This window comes from Scyliorhinus torazame, chromosome 3 (genome assembly GCF_047496885.1).
Source record: "Scyliorhinus torazame isolate Kashiwa2021f chromosome 3, sScyTor2.1, whole genome shotgun sequence".
In the NCBI taxonomy this organism is placed as follows: domain Eukaryota; kingdom Metazoa; phylum Chordata; class Chondrichthyes; order Carcharhiniformes; family Scyliorhinidae; genus Scyliorhinus; species Scyliorhinus torazame.
The window spans coordinates 330,583,746-330,601,991 of NC_092709.1; the positions used below are offsets into that span (position 1 = coordinate 330,583,746).

Genomic DNA, 18,246 nt, shown 5'->3' on the forward strand with positions numbered 1-18,246 from the left:
TGTTCCACCAACCGCGTTAAATTTAGCCTGTGCAATGTGCCCCAATTCTTAGCTATCTGGATCCCCAGGTAACGAAAGTCTCTTGTTACCTTCCTCAACGGTAGGTCCTCTATTTCTCTACTCTGCTCCCCTGGATGCACCACAAACAGCTCGCTCTTCCCCATGTTCAATTTATACCCTGAAAAATCCCCAAACTCCCCAAGTATCCGCATTATTTCTGGCATCCCCTCCGCCGGATCCGCCACATATAGTAGCAAATCATCCGCATACAAAGATACCCGGTGTTCTTCTCCTCCCCTAAGTACTCCCCCTCCATCTCTTGGAACCCCTCAGCGCTATCGCCAGGGGCTCAATCGCCAGTGCAAACAGTAATGGGGACAGAGGACATCCCTGCCTTGTCCCTCTATGGAGCCGAAAATATGCCGATCCCCGTCCATTCGTGACCACACTCGCCACAGGGGCCCTATACAATAGCTGCACCCATCTAACATACCCCTTTCCAAAACCAAATCTCCTCAACACCTCCCACAAATAATCCCATTCCACTCTATCAAATGCTTTCTCGGCATCCATCGCCACTACTATCTCCGTTTCACCCTCTGGTGGGGCCATCATCATTACCCCTAACAGCCTCCGTATATTCGTGTTCAGCTGTCTCCCCTTCACAAACCCAGTTTGGTCCTCGTGAACCACCCCCGGGACACATTCCTCTATTCTCATTGCCATTACCTTGGCCAGGACCTTGGCATCCACATTTAGGAGGGAAATTGGTCTGTAGGACCCGCATTGTAGCGGGTCCTTTTCCTTCTTTAAGAGAAGCGATATCGTTGCTTCAGTCATAGTCGGGGGCAGTTGTCCCCTTTCCTTTGCCTCGTTAAAGGTCCTCGTCAGTACCGGGGCGAGCAAGTCCAAATATTTTCTGTAGAATTCAACTGGGAATCCGTCCGGTCCCGGGGCCTTTCCCGTCTGCATGTTCCTAATTCCTTTCACCACTTCTTCTACCTTGATCTGTGCTCCCAGTCCCACCCTTTCCTGCTCTTTCACCTTGGGAATTTCCAGCCGATCCAAAAAGTCCATCATTCTCTCCCTCCCATCCGGGGGTTGAGCTTCATATAATTTTTTATAAAATGTCTTGAACACTTCATTCACTCTCTCCGCTCCCCGCTCCATCTCTCCTTCCTCGTCCCTCACTCCCCCTATTTCCCTCGCTGCTCCCCTTTTCCTCAATTGGTGTGCCAGCAATCTGCTCGCCTTCTCCCCATATTCATACTGTACACCCTGCGCCTTCCTCCATTGTGCCTCTGCAGTGCCTGTAGTCAGCACGTCAAATTCCACATGCAGCCTTTGCCTTTCCCTGTACAATCCCTCCTCCGGTGCTTCCGCATATTGTCTGTCCACCCTCAGAAGTTCTTGCAGCAACCGCTCCCGTTCCTTACTCTCCTGCTTCCCTTTATGTGCCCTTATTGATATCAGCTCCCCCCTAACCACCGCCTTCAACGCCTCCCAGACCACTCCCACCTGGACCTCCCCATTGTCATTGAGTTCCAAGTACTTTTCAATACATCCCCTCACCCTTAGGCACACCCCCTCATCCGCCATTAGTCCCATGTCCATTCTCCAGGGTGGGCGCCCTCCTGTTTCCTCCCCTATCTCCAAGTCCACCCAGTGTGGGGCATGATCCGAAATGGCTATAGCCGTATATTCCGTTCCCCTCACCTTCGGGATCAATGCCCTACCCAGCACAAAAAAGTCTATGCGCGAATAGACTTTATGGACATAGGAGAAAAACGAGAACTCCTTACTCCTAGGTCTACTGAATCTCCACGGGTCCACACCTCCCATCTGCTCCATAAAATCCTTAAGCACCTTGGCTGCTGCCGGCCTCCTACCAGTCCTGGACTTCGACCTATCCAGCCCTGGTTCCAACACCGTGTTAAAGTCTCCCCCCATTATCAGCTTTCCCGTCTCTAGGTCTGGAATGCGTCCTAGCATTCGCCTCATAAAGTTGGCATCATCCCAGTTCGGGGCATACACGTTTACCAAAACCACCATCTCTCCCTGTAGTTTGCCACTCACCATCACGTATCTGCCCCCGTTATCCGCCACTAGAGTCTTTGCCTCGAACAATCCCCGCTTCCCCACTAATATAGCCACCCCCCCGTTTTTCGCATCCAGCCCCGAATGGAACACCTGCCCCACCCATCCTTTGCGCAGCCTAACCTGGTCTATCAGTTTCAGGTGCGTTTCCTGTAACATAACCACAACTGCTTTAAGTTTCTTAAGGTGTGCGAGTACTCATGCCCTCTTTATCGGCCCATTGAGCCCTCTCACGTTCCACGTGATCAGCCGAGTTGGGGGGCTTCCCACCCCCCCCCCCTTGCCGATTAGCCATCATCTTTTTCCAGCTTCTCACCCAGTTCCCACGCAGCTGTATCTCCCCCAGGCGGTGCCCCCCCGCCCATCCTCTCCCGTACCCACTCCCCCCTTTCCCCAGCAGCAGCAACCCAGTAATTCCCCCCTCACACCCCCCCCCGCTAGCGTAATTACTCCCCCCATGTTGCTCCCAGAAGTCAGCAAACTCTGGCTGACCTCTGCTTCCCCCCGTGACCACGGCTCGCACCGTGCGACGCCCCCTCCTTCCTGCTTCTCTATTCCCGCCATAATTATCATAGCGCGGGAACCAAGCCCGCGCTTCTCCCTCGGCCCCGCCTCCCATGGCCAACGCCCCATCTCTTCTCCCTCCCCACCTCCCCCCATCACCACCTGTGGGGGAAAGAAAAGTTACCATACCGCAGGATTAGAACATAAAACCCCTCTTCGCCCCCCACATTCGCCCCACCACTTTGTCCAAACGTTCTTTTTAATAATCCACTCATTCCAGTTTTTCTTCTACAATAAAAGTCCACGCTTCATCCGCCGTCTCAAAGTAGTGGTGCCTCCCTTGATATGTGACCCACAGTCTTGTCGGTTGCAGCATTCCAAATTTTATCTTCCTTTTATGAAGCACCGCCTTGGCCCGATTAAAGCTCGCCCTCCTTCTCGCCACCTCCGCACTCCAGTCTTGATAAACGCGGATCACCGCGTTCTCCCATTTACTGCACCGAGTTGTCTTCGCCCATCTAAGGACCATTTCTCTATCCTTAAAACGGAGGAATCTCACCACTATGGCTCTGGGAGTTTCTCCTGCTCTCGATCCTCGCACCATAACTCGGTACGCTCCCTCCACCTCCAACGGACCCGTCGGGGCCTCCGCTCCCATTAACGAGTGCAGCATCGTGCTCACATATGCCCCGACGTCCGCCCCCTCCACACCTTCAGGAAGACCAAGAATCCTCAGGTTGTTCCTCCTTGCGTTGTTTTCCAGTGCCTCCAACCTCTCCACACATCGTTTCTGATGTGCCTCCTGTATCTCCGACTTCACCACCAGGCCCTGTATATCGTTCTCATTCTCGGCTGCTTTCGCCTTCACGACCCGAAGCTCCTGCTCCTGGGTCTTTTGTTCCTCCTTTAGCCCTTCGATCGCCTGTAGTATCGGGGCCAACAGCTCTTTCTTCATTTCCTTTTTTATCTCCTCCACGCAGCATTTCAAGAACTCTTGTTGTTCAGGGCCCCATATGAAACTGCCACCTTCTGACGCCATCTTGGTTTTTGCTTGCGTTCCTTGCCGCTGTTCCAAAGGATCCGCTGCAATCCGGCCACTTTCCTCTCCTTTTTCCATCCGTGTCCAGGGGGAATACCCTTCTGGTTTACCGCACGGTGTTTTTAGCCGTTAAAATTGCCGTTGGGGCTCCTATCAAGAGCCCAAAAGTCCGTTCCACCGGGAGCTGCCGAAACGTGCGACTTAGCTGGTCATCGCCGCACCCGGAAGTCCTTTCTCAATCAATGTTGATTGATCAGTTGCCCTTGTTTCTCGAAGTGCTTCCCAAACTCTGAGGCCAGTAGAACCGTCAGCATATCCATCGGGATAGGAGCAGCCGCAACCACTGGAGCTGTATCCACCTCTGAGTGAGCCACGCGGATCCCCAAAACCGTCAAAGGATTTCCACTTACTACCTTCTTTCCACCAGTCTCTTTTGAGATTTTCAACATTATTCCCTCAACAGGCTCACTAAACCTTTAGATGGGCTGTGTTTATTCACCAAAATTCCCCGTGAACTGGGCAAAAAGGACCAAAGAAAAAAAAACCCTGGCAGGGGCTAATGCGCAACCTTCTCCTACCTGCCGCTGTCAGAGGTTCCAACGGGATCTATTCCTGATCTCTGCCTTTGTCCCATACATAGAAGATAGGAGCAGGAGGAGGCCAGTCGGCCATCGAGCCTGCTCCGCCAATAATCACGATCATATCTGATCATCCAACTCAAAAGCCTAATCCTGCTTTCTCCCCATAGCCTTTCATCCCATTCGCCTCAGGTGCTATATCTAGCCGACTTTTGAATATATTCAAAGTTTTAGCATCAACTACTTCCTGTGGTAATGAATTCCACAGGTTCACCACTCTTTGGGTGAAGAAATGTCTCCTCATCTCTGTCCGAAATGGTTTACCCTGAATCCTCAGACTGTGACCCCAGGTTCTGGACACATCCATCATTGGTAACATCTTCCCTGCATCTACCCTGTCCAGTCCTGTTAGAATTTTATAAATCTCTATGAGATCCCCACTCATTCTTCCGGATTCCAGCGAGAACAATCCTAACCTAGTCAATCTCTCCTCATACGACAGTCCCACCATCCCTGGAATCAGTCTGGTAAACCTTCGCTGCACTCCCTTGAGAGCAAAAACATCCTTCCTCAGAAAAGGAGACCAAAACTGCACACAATATTCTAGTGTGGCCTCACCAAGGCCCTGTATAATTGCAGCAACACATCCCTGCTTCTGAACTTGAAACCTCTCACAATGAAGGCCAACATACCATTAGCCTTCTTTACCCCAATCCCATGTGCTTCAATTTTGAACAATAATCTCTTATGACAGACTATGTCAAATGCCTTCTCAAAGTCCAAGAATACCACATCGACTGGCTCCCCCTTGTGAATTGCACTGGTTACATCTTCAAAGAATTCCAACAGATTTGTCAAACATGATTTCCCCTTCAGAAATCCATGCTGACTCTGACTGATCAAGCCACGGCTTTCTAAATGCTCTGCCATAAAGTCCCTTGGCCCTTCTTTGCTGAATTCTAAACTGTTCCCAAAACTCAGACCTATTATTTTTTTGGCTGATCTGTATGCGTCTTCCTTGGATCGGATACGATCTCTAATATCCTTTGTGTGCCATGAATTTGGCCCTCTTACCCATTTTGCTTTTGTGCCCGACAGGAATGAACAGTTGCTGCAGTTCCCCCATGCATTCCTTGAATGTTTGCCACTGCCTATCCAGTGTCATCCCTTTAAGTAACTTTCCCCAATCTATCAAGGCCAACTCATGCCTCAAATCTTCATAGTTCCCTTTATTAAGATTCAACACCATAGTCTCCGAATCAACGACTTTACTCTCCATCTTTAGAAAAAATTCTATCACGTTATGGTCGCTCATCCCCAAGGGGTCTCGCACAGCCAGACTGGCAATGATTCCCTTCTCATTACACAGTACCCAGTCTAAGATGGCCTGCTTTCTAGTTGGTTCCTCCACATATTGGTCAAGAAAACCATCCCATATACACTCTAGGGACATCCTGCTGGGACCTCTCCCTGTCCCAATTCCTGGTTTTGGACATTTTCCCGCTCCCCCCCCCCCCCCCCCCCCACCCCTTCCATGCCCTGCTCCCTTGGGCACCTACTTAGTAACGGCTCTCTGGTTCAGGCCGTCTGACTTGCTTTCCCTGCCGTTTACCCTCCCTTGCTCCGGTGAAGGCCCGCAGGACCAGTTTTCAGCCTGAAGGTGGTAAAATAAATGAACTGTGCACGTGTGGAATTTCCTGACCAGCACATGCGCAGAAGACCCAAGGCTCATCGATAACTGGAGTTCCTCACCTCCAACTTCTGATTAAGGCATGTATTTGAGTTTCATCACACAGGCTCAGAGAGACAATGAAGACAATGTTCTGATTACCCGATAGTTTTGTACCATAGATCTTAATGAACACTGGGACAGTTGGACTCTTTGCAAATAGAACAAAAGCAGCCGAGTAAGCCAGCTACACAAGTAGAATCAGTGATTTATCAGCAGCACCCCTTCCTTTAAAATAACAGACAAACAAAGCATCTTCTGCTTACTTTGATGCTTCCTCCAATGAGGTCTGGCGGCTCCTCTTCCGTCTCCAAGGCAACATTGATGGTGGCAAAAGGGCGACTGGCCATCTGCTGCATCTCTCGTAGAAGTTGCTAGGAGACACAAGAACACACAGAAGGTAAACAAGCAAAGCTCACAGTACCACTTGTAACTATGTACCATGATCTCTATCAACAATCACTCTGGTTTCCCAATGGCATTGCAGCGCATTTAGCACAGCAGGTGTATCATCAGCTAACATTAAGGCTCTGTACCACACACCAAAAGCTATATTCCTTTGTAACTTTTGAAATGCTGAAACCGAACTGGAGGAGGGGAAGAGGTAGACAGAGAACGGTACATTAATGACTACCAACCCAATACTTTTCTAAATTAGAAGTTGTGTTAGGTTTGAAGAAAATAAAGGGCAATTAACTCATACCAGAACTATCAGATAGTTAAGGCTACTCCATAGGAAGAAAAAACAATCATAATTGCAATAACGGAACAGAATCTTCTGCAGCAAGGTCCCTGCCGAACGCATTTCTCCTGCATCCTCCAGCTTAAAACGTTGCCCAATCAGCTGTTGATGATATTAGCTTGTACTTTCACAGTGAGGGAATAGGGCATCTGGAACCTCAATGAATAGGGTTACCTCCCAAACAAATGAGATTAAAGAACTGAGAAACATTAAGAACATTGAGAAGGCAGCATAAATTAGAGTTGGTGAACTTAATGTCCAAAATTGAGCACAAATGAAGAGAAGGACAGAAAAGATATAAAATCTCCAATAATTAATACTTTAAGGAACAAGACTCTCATTGCTAATTTTTCAATGCCAGAAGGGTTTATCAAAAGTAATTAAAAATCACTTCATTAAAAAGGTATAGGTGGGCGGCACGGTAGCACAGTAGTTAGGACTTCTTCACGCCGCAGAGGACCCGGGTTACAGTCCATGTGGAGTTTGCACATTCTCCCCGTGTCTGCGTGGGTCTCACCCCCATAACCCAAAGATGTGGATAGGTGGACTGGCCACCTTAATTGAAAACATTTTTTAAAAAGGGACATGTGTTTGAAATTAGAAGATCTAACTACCGGTGGTGAGTTTACGTCATATTTACCAGGCAACAAAACACCTTCACGGCATTCAGTAATGAGAATTGAGGCAGACAAGAAACAGTAGTTTCATGAAGTTAACAGGGGAGAAGCACATCTTAGACAGCAACTCTTAGATGTTTCCATTTAACCCTGCTCACTTGAAATTTCTGCACCAATTATGCATAAATGCTGGAACAAGCCATTAGCCTCAACATTATTTTGACACCAAAATATATCCTGAATTTACTCAGAAACCAATAAATCCAAAAGTTGCTGAAAACTTTTCAAAATCCAATATAATTTTACATAAAGGTCAAAATATCTGATTAAGTGCATAGCTGTCTCAGAGAAATGGTAGGCCAAATGGCCTTTTTACATGCGGTAAAATTCCATGCTTCATATGGGCCTAGAAAGGTCAAGCAGGCTCCATCCATAAACATAAAAGTCACACAAGACTTCAAAGATAGCCAAAGCTGGGAAAAACTCTGGGAGACTAATCCTACAATTTTTCAAACTGCCTCCGGCACATGCTATATTAACACAAGCACCGTCATCGCTTAGTATAGGCTACACCCAAACATGAACCCTCACATCAAGAAAAATTATTCACATGTGAGTTGAATTGTTTTTGGAATTGGTCTATGTATGAGTGGAATAGTAATTCGAGTGGGGAGAGGGAGAGAAAAAAATAAAATGCTACTCCCAACAAGATTAGTAAAAAAATTAATTCCCGAATAGAAATTTTGAACCTCCTAGACTTACAGAAATGGAATAAATTAGAAGAGAGCAGCGATCATACCTAAAATCGGTCTAGTCTGTACACCCAACGTAATCGCTGCAAATATTTAAAATCCAAGTTAAAGGCATCAAATAACCAGAGTCTTAGGCAACCAGTTAATTGGATTGAAGGTAAATTTGTTCCACATCTCACTTGATATTGATTTTTCTTATTAAAGATTCTTTAGATCACATCACTGATACAGAGCCAGGTGACCACTGAAATAACACTTTTCACATAGTTCTACTTGACCTAGGCATACTTTCTAATTCCATTGTTCATGGTTGCTGTTTTCACAAAACAACAAATTGGCCGAAACTCAGCACATTTATTTCTCGGATGTTATTAAACTGGAACAACTTTGCCAGAACTTAGTTGCTTTCGCACTTTCCAATTAAGTAGAAGTGCAACATACAAGATTTTTTATAATTGGAAACAGGAATAATTTTGACAGATGTTAGTTGCTTTAGCTCTTTCCAATTAAGTAGAAGTGTTTATGATTTTCAGTAACTGGGATTTAAAAAGCAACATTCGTACTCTACTAGAGCCTCAAGTATTGACAAGAATTTAAGGCCCTGAGTGTATCAGTGGGAGTCAGGACGTCGCCAAGTCACGCATTGCAGCTTTGGGTTTGGGAAACTGATGATTAATTCAAAATGACCCTGCTATTTCCTGCATTTCTAATGGCAAAACTAATGGCTATTAATGCTCAAGTAACCAACTCTCCAGGGTGCATACAGTTGTGGAGGTGGAGAAGGAACTGATTAATGCAAAGACAATCAAAATAAATCAAGCCCCCCCAACATTAAAAACGTCTCCATAATTATTATCGGGAACTGTCAAATTGAACTGACTTCAGCTGGAAAAAGCTACATGGAACTTATGAACATTGTCCCCAATAGCAAGAAACTTCTCAGGCAAATCAGAAACAGAGATTGAGTGGGGAAGTCATGAGGAACAGTACACAAACGAGGTGCATAACTACTCTTAAAATATAAAAGTCTACAGATGACTTCAAAAATATAAATTTTACCAAATAACCTAGATTGTACCCAACAGAAACCTTTAAACGATAAACTTGGGTAGTTTCACTCTACTTCTGTTTAGACAGAGACGAGTTCAAGACAGTCCAACACAGTCTCACTAATTACAAAATTAGCCAGAGTTAATCTCCCCATTAACTAAAATTTCTTTGAGATTATATTCCCTGCATTGGCAATAAGGTTTTAATGCCGAAGATTCTTCACTTGCTTTCCAATCTGTTCTGAAAACATATTGTATTATGTAATTTCAGATGTCATATGAGGCATAATGTGAAACACAATGGCGTTTCACCGCCTCAAACTTATTGCACTGCTTCTACTGTGCTGACTATATAACAGTTTAAAATATCAACCAATATACAGATTAAAATGAAGCTTAGAATAATATGATTTGGTTGCTCTCTACTTTTAAATGGCTCACTTTCCTCACTCTTCACACTGTTCTAAGCAGTGCATATTTCTAATATATATATATATATACACAAAACAGACAGGCAGAAAAGTATCAGTAATTCATTTTTGAAAAGTGAATATGATTTGCCACTTTCACTATCATATTTTATCTTAACAGCTGGCTTTCAGGTTGTGATGCTGTCAGGAAGAAGCACTTAAGAATCGCTTTAGGGAATAATTACACTGAAGACTGAAGCAATCTGCTTCTCACAATCACTTTGTCTCCCTTGAAAAAAAAACGCAGGGGTACAGTCCACAGATTTGAAGAGAGAGAATGAGAGAGAGAGAGAGAGAGAGAGAGATGGGGAGAGAACAGACAGACATGTGATAAAGCACCAAGGGGCTTTTATCTAAAAGTTCAAAACGTTGTACTCAATAATTCAACTGGAGCTCATGTTACATTGAGAAAGGCACGGTGGCCCATCAATATCTGTTACTTATCAACATCTGAAAGACCCATGCGAGTGCATTAGTTCATGCCTGTGCAGCACAGGGCTGGTATATGCCAGGACTGGCAAATTCACAAATGGTTGAAGAGAACTTGGGAATACTAGTAACTCTTTGCACAGCATCAACAAGAAACAGCATTTTGCCAAGTCCAAATTATGTTAGGAGGAACTTCTTCACCCAAAGGGTTGTGAATCTACGGAATTCCTTGCCCAGTGAAGCAGCTAAGGCTCCTTCATTAAATGTTAAGATAAAGATAGATGGTTTTTTGAAGAATAAAGGGATTAAACGTTATGGTGTTCGGGCCGGAAAGTGGAGCTGAGTCCACAAAAGATCAGCCATGATCTCATTGAATGGCGGAACAGGCTTGAGGGGCCAGGTGGCCTACTCCTGCTCCTAGTTCTTATGTTATGTTGCAGCAAGTCACATTTTTACTGTTTAGTTTCAAGAGAATATAGATTGCAATACCCTACATTTAAAAAAAAGATGTTAGTTTAGTTTCACAATTAAATGCAAACTTATTCTGGCTAAGGAAATGTACCTCCGTGCTCCACTGTCCTCGGTTTACCTTTGTAAAACAGAGGAACTCTGTAACTAGAGTCTCTGAAATGGCTCAAACTGGAGTGGGGCAAGGAAAGAAGCCTGGAGTGCTCTGGAGAGTCATACGGACTCAAAACGTTAACTCTGTTTCGCTCTCCACAGATGCTGCCAGACCTGCAGAGTTTTCCCAGCATTTTCTGTTTTTATCTTGGAACAGAACAGTTTATGTAATAAATGTTTGTAGCAGTGAAAATGAATAGGGGACTGCATCCACGCGAGACTGAAACATATATCGAAATATAGAACATAGAACAATACAGCGCAGTACAGGCCCTTCGGCCCACGATGTTGCACCGAAACAAAAGCCATCTAACCTACACTATGCCATTATCATCCATATGTTTATCCAATAAACTTTTAAATGCCCTCAATGTTGGCGAGTTCACTACTGTAGCAGGTAGGGCATTCCACGGCCTCACTACTCTTTGCGTAAAGAACCTACCTCTGACCTCTGCCCTATATCTATTACCCCTCAGTTTAAAGCTATGTCCCCTCGTGCCAGCCATTTCCATCCGTGGGAGAAGGCTCTCACTGTCCACCCTATCTAACCCCCTGATCATTTTGTATGCCTCTATTAAGTCTCCTCTTAACCTTCTTCTCTCCAACGAAAACAACCTCAAGTCCATCAGCCTTTCCTCATAAGATTTTCCCTCCATACCAGGCAACATCCTGGTAAATCTCCTCTGCACCCGCTCCAAAGCCTCCACGTCCTTCCTATAAAGCGGTGACCAGAACTGTACGCAATACTCCAAATGCGGCCGAACCAGAGTTCTGTACAGCTGCAACATGACCTCCCGACTCCGGAGCTCAATTCCTCGACCAATAAAGGCCAACACTACATAGGCCTTCTTCACAACCCTATCAACCTGGGTGGCAACTTTCAGGGATCTATGTACATGGACACCTAGATCCCTCTGCTCATCCACACTTTCAAGAACTTTACCATTAGCCAAATATTCCGCATTCCTGTTATTCCTTCCAAAGTGAATCACCTCACACTTCTCTACATTAAACTCCATTTGCCACCTCTCAGCCCAGCTCTGCAGCTTATCTATATCCCTCTGTAACCTGCTACATCCTTCCACACTATCGACAACACCACCGACTTTAGTAACGTCTGCAAATTTACTCACCCACCCTTCTGCGCCTTCCTCTAGGTCATTGATAAAAATGACAAACAGCAACGGCCCCAGAACAGATCCTTGTGGTACTCCACTTGTGACTCTACTCCATTCTGAACATTTCCCATCAACCACCACCCTCTGTCTTCTTTCAGCTAGCCAATTTCTGATCCACATCTCTAAATCACCCTCAATCTCCAGCCTCCGTATTTTCTGCAATAGCCTACCGTGGGGAACCTTATCAAACGTTTTGCTGAAATCCATATACACCACATCAACTGCTCTACCCTCGTCTACCTGTTCAGTCACCTTCTCAAAGAACTCAATAAGGTTTGTGAGGCATGACCTACCCTTCACAAAGCCATGCTGACTATCCCTGATCATATTATTCCTATCTAGATGATTATAAATCTTGTCTCTTATAATCCCCTCCAAGACTTTACCCACTACAGACGTGAGGCTCACCGGTCTATAGTTGCCGGGGTTGTCTCTGCTCCCCTTTTTGAACAAAGGGACCACATTTGCTGTCCTCCAGTCCTCTGGCACTATTCCTGTAGCCAATGATGACATAAAAATCAAAGCCAAAGCTCCAGCAATCTCTTCCCTGGCCTCCCAGAGAATCCTAGGATAAATCCCATCAGGTCCCGGGGACTTATCTATTTTCAGCCTGTCCAGAATTGCCAACACCTCTTCCCTATGTACCTCAATGCCATCTATTCTATTAGCCTGCGGCTCCGCATTCTCCTCCACAACATTATCTTTTTCCTGAGTGAATACTGACGAAAAATATTCATTTAGTATCTCGCCTATCTCTTCAGACTCCACACACAATTTCCCATCACTGTCCTTGACTGGTCCTACTCTTTCCCTAGTCATTCACTTATTCCTGACATACCTATAGAAAGCTTTTGGGTTTTCCTTGATCCTTCCTGCCAAATACTTCTCATGTCCCCTCCTTGCTCGTCTTAGCTCTCTCTTTAGATCCTTCCTCGCTACCTTGTAACTATCCATCGCCCCAACTGAAACTTCACACCTCATCTTCACATAGGCCTCCTTCTTCCTCTTAACAAGAGATTCCACTTCCTTGGTAAACCACGGTTCCCTCGCTCGACGCCTTCCTCCCTGCCTGACCGGTACATACTTATCAAGAACACGCAGTAGCTGATCCTTGAACAAGCCCCACTTATCCAGTGTGCCCAACACTTGCAGCCTACTTCTCCACCTTATCCCCCCCCCAAGTCACGTCTAATGGCATCATAATTGCCCTTCCCCGAGCTATAACTCTTGCCCTGCGGTGTATACTTATCCCTTTCCATCCTTAACGTAAACGTCACCGAATTGTGGTCACTGTCCCCAAAGTGCTCTCCTACCTACAAATCCAACACCTGGCCTGGTTCATTACCCAAAACCAAATCCAACGTGGCCTCGCCTCTTGTTGGCCTGTCAACATATTGTTTCAGGAAACCCTCCTGCACACACTGTACAAAAAACGACCCATCTATTGTACTCGAACTATATCTTTTCCAGTCAATATTTGGAAAGTTAAAGTCTCCCATAATAACTACCCTGTTACTTTTGCTCATATCCAGAATCATCTTCGCCATCCTTTCCTCTACATCCCTCGAACTATTAGGAGGCCTATAAAAAACTCCCAACAGGGTGACCTCTCCTTTCCTGTTTCTAACTTCAGCCCATACTACCTCGGAAGAAGAGTCCCCATCTAGCATCCTCTCCGCCACCGTAATACTGCTCTTGACTAGCAGCGCCACACCTCCCCCTCTTTTGCCTCCTTCTCTGAGCTTACTAAAACACCTAAACCCCGGAACCTGCAACATCCATTCCTGTCGCTGCTCTATCCATGTCTCCGAAATGGCCACAACATCGAAGTCCCAGGTACCAACCCATGCTGCCAGTTCCCCTACCTTGTTTCGTATACTCCTGGCATTGAAGTAGACACACTTCAAACCACCTACCTGAACACTGGCCCCCTCCTGCGACGTCAAATCTGTGCTCCTGACCTCTATACTCTCATTCTCCCTTACACTAAAACTACAATCCAGGTTCCCATGCCCCTGCTGCATTAGTTTAAACCCCCCCAAAGAGCACTAACAAATCTCCCCCCCAGGATATTTGTGCCCCTCAGGTTCAGATGTAGACCATCCTGTCTGTAGAGGTCCCACCTTCCCCAGAAAGAGCCCCAGTTATCCAGAAATCTGAATCCCTCCCGCCTGCACCATCCCTGTAGCCACGTGTTTAAATGCTCTCTCTCCCTATTCCTCATCTCACTATCACGTGGCACGGGCAACAACCCAGAGATAACAACTCTGTTTGTTCTAGTTCTGAGCTTCCATCCTAGCTCCCTGAAAGCCTGCCTGACATCCTTGTCCCCTTTCCTACCTATGTCGTTAGTGTCAATGTGGACCACGACTTGGGGCTGCTCCCCCTCCCCCTAAGGACCCGGAAAACACGATCCGAGACATCACGTACCCTTGCACCTGGGAGGCAACATACCAAACGTGAGTCTCTCACGCTCCCACAAAATCTCCTATCTGTGCCCCTGACTATAGAGTCCCCAATTACTAATGCTCTGCTCCTCTCCCCCTCCCCTTCTGAGCAACAGGGACAGACTCCGTGCCAGAGGCCCGTACCCCATGGCTTACCCCTGGTAAGTCCCCCCCCCCCACAAGTATCCAAAGCGGTATACTTGTTTCTCAGGGGAACGGCCGCAGGGGATCCCTGCACTGACTGCTTTTTCCCAGTCCCTCTTACAGTTACCCACCTATCTCCAATCTTTGGTGTAACTAATTCCCTGAAGCTGCTATATATGACCCCTTCTGCCTCCCGAATGATCCGAAGTTCTTCCAACTCCAGCTCCAGTTCCCTAACTCGGTCTTGGAGGAGCTGGAGATGGCAGCACTTCCTGCAGGTAAAATCAGCAGGGACACTAACTGCATCCCTCACCTCAAACATCCTGCAGGAGGAACATTGCACTCCCTTCCCTGCCATTCCAATATTATAGAGCTCAGGAATAGGAAGGGTGCAGTCACAACGTTGGGGGTTTAGTATAGGCCTCCCAACAGCCACAGGGAGAAAGAGGAGCAGATATGTAGGTAGATATTGTCAAGGTGTAAAAGTAACAGGGTTGTTGTGGTGGGTGATTTTAACTTCCCTTATATTGACTGGGACTCACATTGCTTGGGGCGTGGGTGGGGCAGAGTTTGTAAGGAGCATCCAGGAGGGCTTCTTGAAACAGAATGTAGATAGTCCAACTAGGGAAGAGGCCATCCTGGACCTGGTATTGGGGAATGAGCCCGCCCAGGTGGTCGGCGTTTCAGTAGGGGAGCAGTTCGGGCAGTGACCAGAATTCAGTAAGCTTCAAGGTACTGATGAATAAAGATTAGTGTAGTCCTCAGGTGAAAGAGGTGAATTGGGAGAAGGCGAATTACAACAATATTAGGCAGGAACTGAAGAATGTAGATTGGGGACAGGTGTTTTAGGTCATGTGGGAGGCTTTCAAGTGTAAGTTGATAGGAATTCATGACCGGCACGTTCCTGTAAGGGTGAAGGATAATAATACTCTTTATTAGTGTCACAAGTAGACTTAAATTAATACTGCAATGAAGTTACTGTGAAAAGCCCGTAGTCACCACATTCCGGCACCTGTTCGGGTACAAAGAGGGAGAATTCAGAATGTTCAAATTACCTAACAACATGTCTTTCGGGACTTGTGCGAGGAAACTGGAGCACCTGGAGGAAACCCGAGCAGACACTGGGAGAACATGCAGACTCCATGCAGACAGTGACCCAAGCCGGGGATCGAACCTGGGACCCTGGAGCTGTGAAGCAACAGTGCTACCCACTGTGCTGCCGCATGTCTGGCTAGTTTCGGGAACCTTGGATAATGAAAGGTATTATGAGCCTAGGTTTAAGGTACGAGAGGCAAGGGTTAAAGGAGATGTAAAAAGCAAATTTTTTTTACACAGAGGGTGGTGGGAGCCTTGAACCCGCAGCCAGGGGAGGTAGTGGAAGCAGATCCGATAGTGACTTTTAAGAGGCGTCTTGACAAATACATTAATGGGATGGGAATAGACGGATATGGTCCCTGAAGGGTTTAAGGGGTTTTAGTTCAGATGGCAGCATGGTCAGAGCAGGCTTGGAAAGCCGAAGGGCCTGTTCCTGTGCTGGAATTTTCTTTATTCTTTGACACCCCTGGGCAGGTACGCGGTCAATTCCAGCCCCCTCGTCCCGTCTCTCAACACAAGTGAATGGACCAAAAATTCTTATAAAAATGCCAACAGTCTTTGCCCTTGGCAGCCCAATAATTAGTCACCAGGTTTATAAGTTGAAACACAATTACTATTTATTTATAACCAGAACAATATTAAACTATGCAGTAAAGACAATTGGATAATAACTAATACCGACTACTCCCTTTTAACTGTCCCAATCTCTCTCTCTCTCCCCCCCCCCCCCCCTCCACACACACACACACACACACACACACAAGGACAGACAAACACAGAGGGGTGGAAAGGGGTACAAAATCCTAAGGATTAAGTTCAAAAGGATAAGAGCCTTTGCTTCAAATTGTGGTTCCTTGGCATGCTTTCCACACAGCTGGCTGGTTGATTAAAGTCCTTAGTTTGCAGCCTGTAATTATCTTCTCTGTAGTTTAGAAATGTATTACTCACAGCTTTTTCTAGAGAGGCCCACATCAAACTTTGCTTTCAGTTTGTGGTTTATTTCCAGCCTTTTGACTTTTCTGAAGACAGAGTTGGTCGGTTTACATTAGTTTTTGATGCAGAGAGAGTTGGCTGGTTCTGGACTCTGCGGGCACAGCCTGTAACGGTTCTCCTGTATATCGATTCATCTAGTGCAGAAACACAGCCTTTTTGGAGCAAAATGGAGAGGGGAAGAGGAAAGCAATCCTTCCGCTATGCTGCCAGGAATCAAACTGAAACCAAAAACTCAACCCTTGAAGCTCTGAAACATTCTAGGAGGATCAGATCCAATCACCACCTGTTTTCGGGCAGAGCACAGTCTTTGGGCCTATTCATTGGCCACCAGCCAAATCAATCAAACCAAGTCATCACTGATGCCATCTGCAATCACCAATTTAAATCAGCACAACCTTCTTGATCCTCGTGTTTAAATTAAAGGCATAGGCCAGCATACATCATCATGTATCAAACAGGTAATGGCAAAAATAAAAAGATGGAAAATAAAGGAATAGACAGGGAATAAACAGTAACAGACAGGAAGGACCGTCAGTGGGGTGCCGAATGTGGAAGGGGATCAAGAGAAAACAATAACAATTAAAATTTACCATTACATATTGAGGATGCGATCACAACAAATTGGAGTCCGACGATTTGTTTTTTAAAATGCAAACTGCACTTAAGAATTGATGTTTTCTTCAAATCTTTTTGTAAAATGTGTTCATGGCATGTGGGCATCACTGGCAAGGCCAGCATTTATTGACCACCCTAAATGCCCTTTCCACCGACTGACAATCTTGAATGTTGTAGGAATTATTTCTCAATTGAATCTAATTGCCTGGAGACTTTTACTCTCTGACTGAAGTATTTGAACTACAAAGGAAATAGGAATGAAACCGGACCGACCACCTGGCATCGACCAAAGCACCGGAAAAGGCAACAGCAAACCCAGCGCAGGAGACCTTGCAAAGTCCTCCTGATATATCTGCGGGCTAGTACCAAAACTGGGGGAGTTGTCTCAGAAACAAGTCAAGCAACAGCCTGACATAGCCATACTCACAGAAATATACATTATAGATAATGTCCCAGATGTGGTGTTCTTTGTGTTGCTAAATTCAGGACGGTTGGTGCAGCACTCACAAAGCATACAAAGTGGCAAAGATTAGTGGGAGACTAGAGGACTGGGAAATCTTTAGGGGGTAACAGAAAGATACTAAAAAAGCTATAAAGAAGAGTAAGATAGATTATGAGAGTAAACTTGCTCAGAATATAAAAACAGATAGTAAAAGTTTCTTCAAATATATAAAACAAAAAAAGAGTGGCTAAAGTAAATATTGTTCCTTTAAGAGGATGATAAGGGAGATTTAATAATGGGAGATGAGGAAATGGCTGAGGAACTGAATAGGTATTTTGGGTCGGTCTTCACAGTGGAAGACACAAATAACATGCCAGTGACTGATGGAAATGAGGCTATGACAGGTGAGGACCTTGAGATGATTGTTTTCACTAAGGAGGCAATGATGGGCAAGCTAATGGGGCTAAAGGTAGACAAGTCTCCTGGCCCTGATGGAATGCATCCCAGTGTGCTAAAAGTGATGGCTAGGGAAATTGCAAATGCACTAGTGATAATTTACCAAAATTCACTAGACCCGGCGGATTGGAAATTAGCAAACGTGACACCACTGTTTAAAAAAGGAGGTAGGCAGGAAGCGGGTAATTATAGGCCAGTGAGCTTAACTTCGGTAGTAGGGAAGATGCTGGAATCTATCATCAAGGAAGA

At 45.8% G+C, this 18,246-nt stretch overlaps 1 protein-coding gene across 1 annotated transcript in view; it reads right to left on the minus strand.

Moving 5' to 3' along the window:
- The window catches only part of atrn (attractin), a 471,138-nt gene that overhangs the window by 71,252 nt on the left and 381,640 nt on the right, over window positions 1-18,246 (minus strand). The window contains exon 27 of the mRNA XM_072497666.1: window positions 6,214-6,321. Within this exon, the coding sequence (XP_072353767.1) occupies window positions 6,214-6,321 (108 nt within the window). The remainder of the gene's footprint in view (window positions 1-6,213; window positions 6,322-18,246) is intronic.